Source organism: Pteropus alecto, unplaced genomic scaffold (assembly GCF_000325575.1).
Source record: "Pteropus alecto unplaced genomic scaffold, ASM32557v1 scaffold95, whole genome shotgun sequence".
Taxonomy (NCBI): Eukaryota; Metazoa; Chordata; class Mammalia; order Chiroptera; family Pteropodidae; genus Pteropus; species Pteropus alecto.
This window is the reverse complement of record NW_006441071.1, coordinates 3,532,498-3,533,292: the sequence shown is the minus strand read 5'-3', so window position 1 is coordinate 3,533,292 and position 795 is coordinate 3,532,498. Positions and strand designations below refer to the sequence as shown.

The 795-nt window shown below is 48.4% G+C and overlaps 1 protein-coding gene and 1 long non-coding RNA gene across 17 annotated transcripts in view; one reads left to right on the top strand and one right to left on the bottom strand.

Moving 5' to 3' along the window:
- BNC2 (basonuclin 2) overlaps positions 1-795 on the bottom strand; it is a 398,693-nt gene that overhangs the window by 276,116 nt on the left and 121,782 nt on the right. For 10 of the 16 annotated variants that reach the window (XM_015594478.2, XM_015594479.2, XM_015594480.2 and 7 more), the window contains exon 1: positions 597-788. The exons of 4 other annotated variants lie outside the window; for them this stretch is intronic. In XM_015594478.2, the coding sequence (XP_015449964.1) occupies positions 597-692 (96 nt within the window). In that variant the 5' untranslated portion in view covers positions 693-788. Of the gene's footprint in view, positions 1-596; positions 789-795 lie in introns of those variants that run through there. 2 more of the 16 variants (XM_025051422.1, XM_015594489.2) reach the window with 1 other exon arrangement.
- LOC112485007 overlaps positions 1-795 on the top strand; it is a 6,916-nt gene that overhangs the window by 1,921 nt on the left and 4,200 nt on the right. The window contains exon 2 of the long non-coding RNA XR_003048335.1: positions 416-540. This is a non-coding gene — a long non-coding RNA (uncharacterized LOC112485007). The remainder of the gene's footprint in view (positions 1-415; positions 541-795) is intronic.

Here is a 795-nt window from a genome sequence, read left to right as displayed (position 1 = left end):
AGGGGAGAGCACGGAGGCGGGCGGGCCACGGGCGGAGGGGCTGGGACCGGCCGGCACAGCCCGCCACGCACGCCGCCTCCTCTGGCGACCCTCCGTGCAGGCAGCGATTCCTGCACAGCCTCCTCTCCTCAGGTCGGACTCCGAGCTGCTTCCAGTCCCAGGAAGTCAGTCGGGCTGTGCGGAGGGGCCCCTACATTTTATGACTGGCTGGAGAACCTCCTCTGAGATAGCCAGACACTTTGATGAAGTGATTAATATAGAAAGATACATTTGTTGGGTGGTGGCTCTTTTAATTTTTAACAGAAAACAAAGAAATAAATAAAGTCTTCTCATGACTCAGGCTGTACTGCGAAACTTTACAACAAATGCCTTTGCTTTCTTTTACTTCAGTACCCTTTCCCCTTTATTTTTTAAGGAGCCCTTTGGGAAACCATGAAGTAACCCTGCACATTCCAGCAACACAGTTATGACAAAACAGAGACCAACTATGAAGAGATCAAAAATTTTAAATGTTTAGGAAGAAACATAGCAGAAACAAAAGTGCGTATAACAATTCAAGATTTCTGGGGGGGGGGGGAAAAATGAAAGTAACTTACCTGTTGGGACATTCTGAATAAAAGGTTAGTATCAGCGTTTTGCCATGTCCCCATGAACCCAGGTTCAGCCGCAGTCGTTCTGGTTCCGAACTGCATGGAGTTGTCAGTACAGGAGTCTCTTAAAGTCAAGTCTCTTGCCCTCTTTGGCTCTCTGTCTCTCTGTGTCTCTCTTTCTCTCCAATCCACTTCTGCCTCTTCT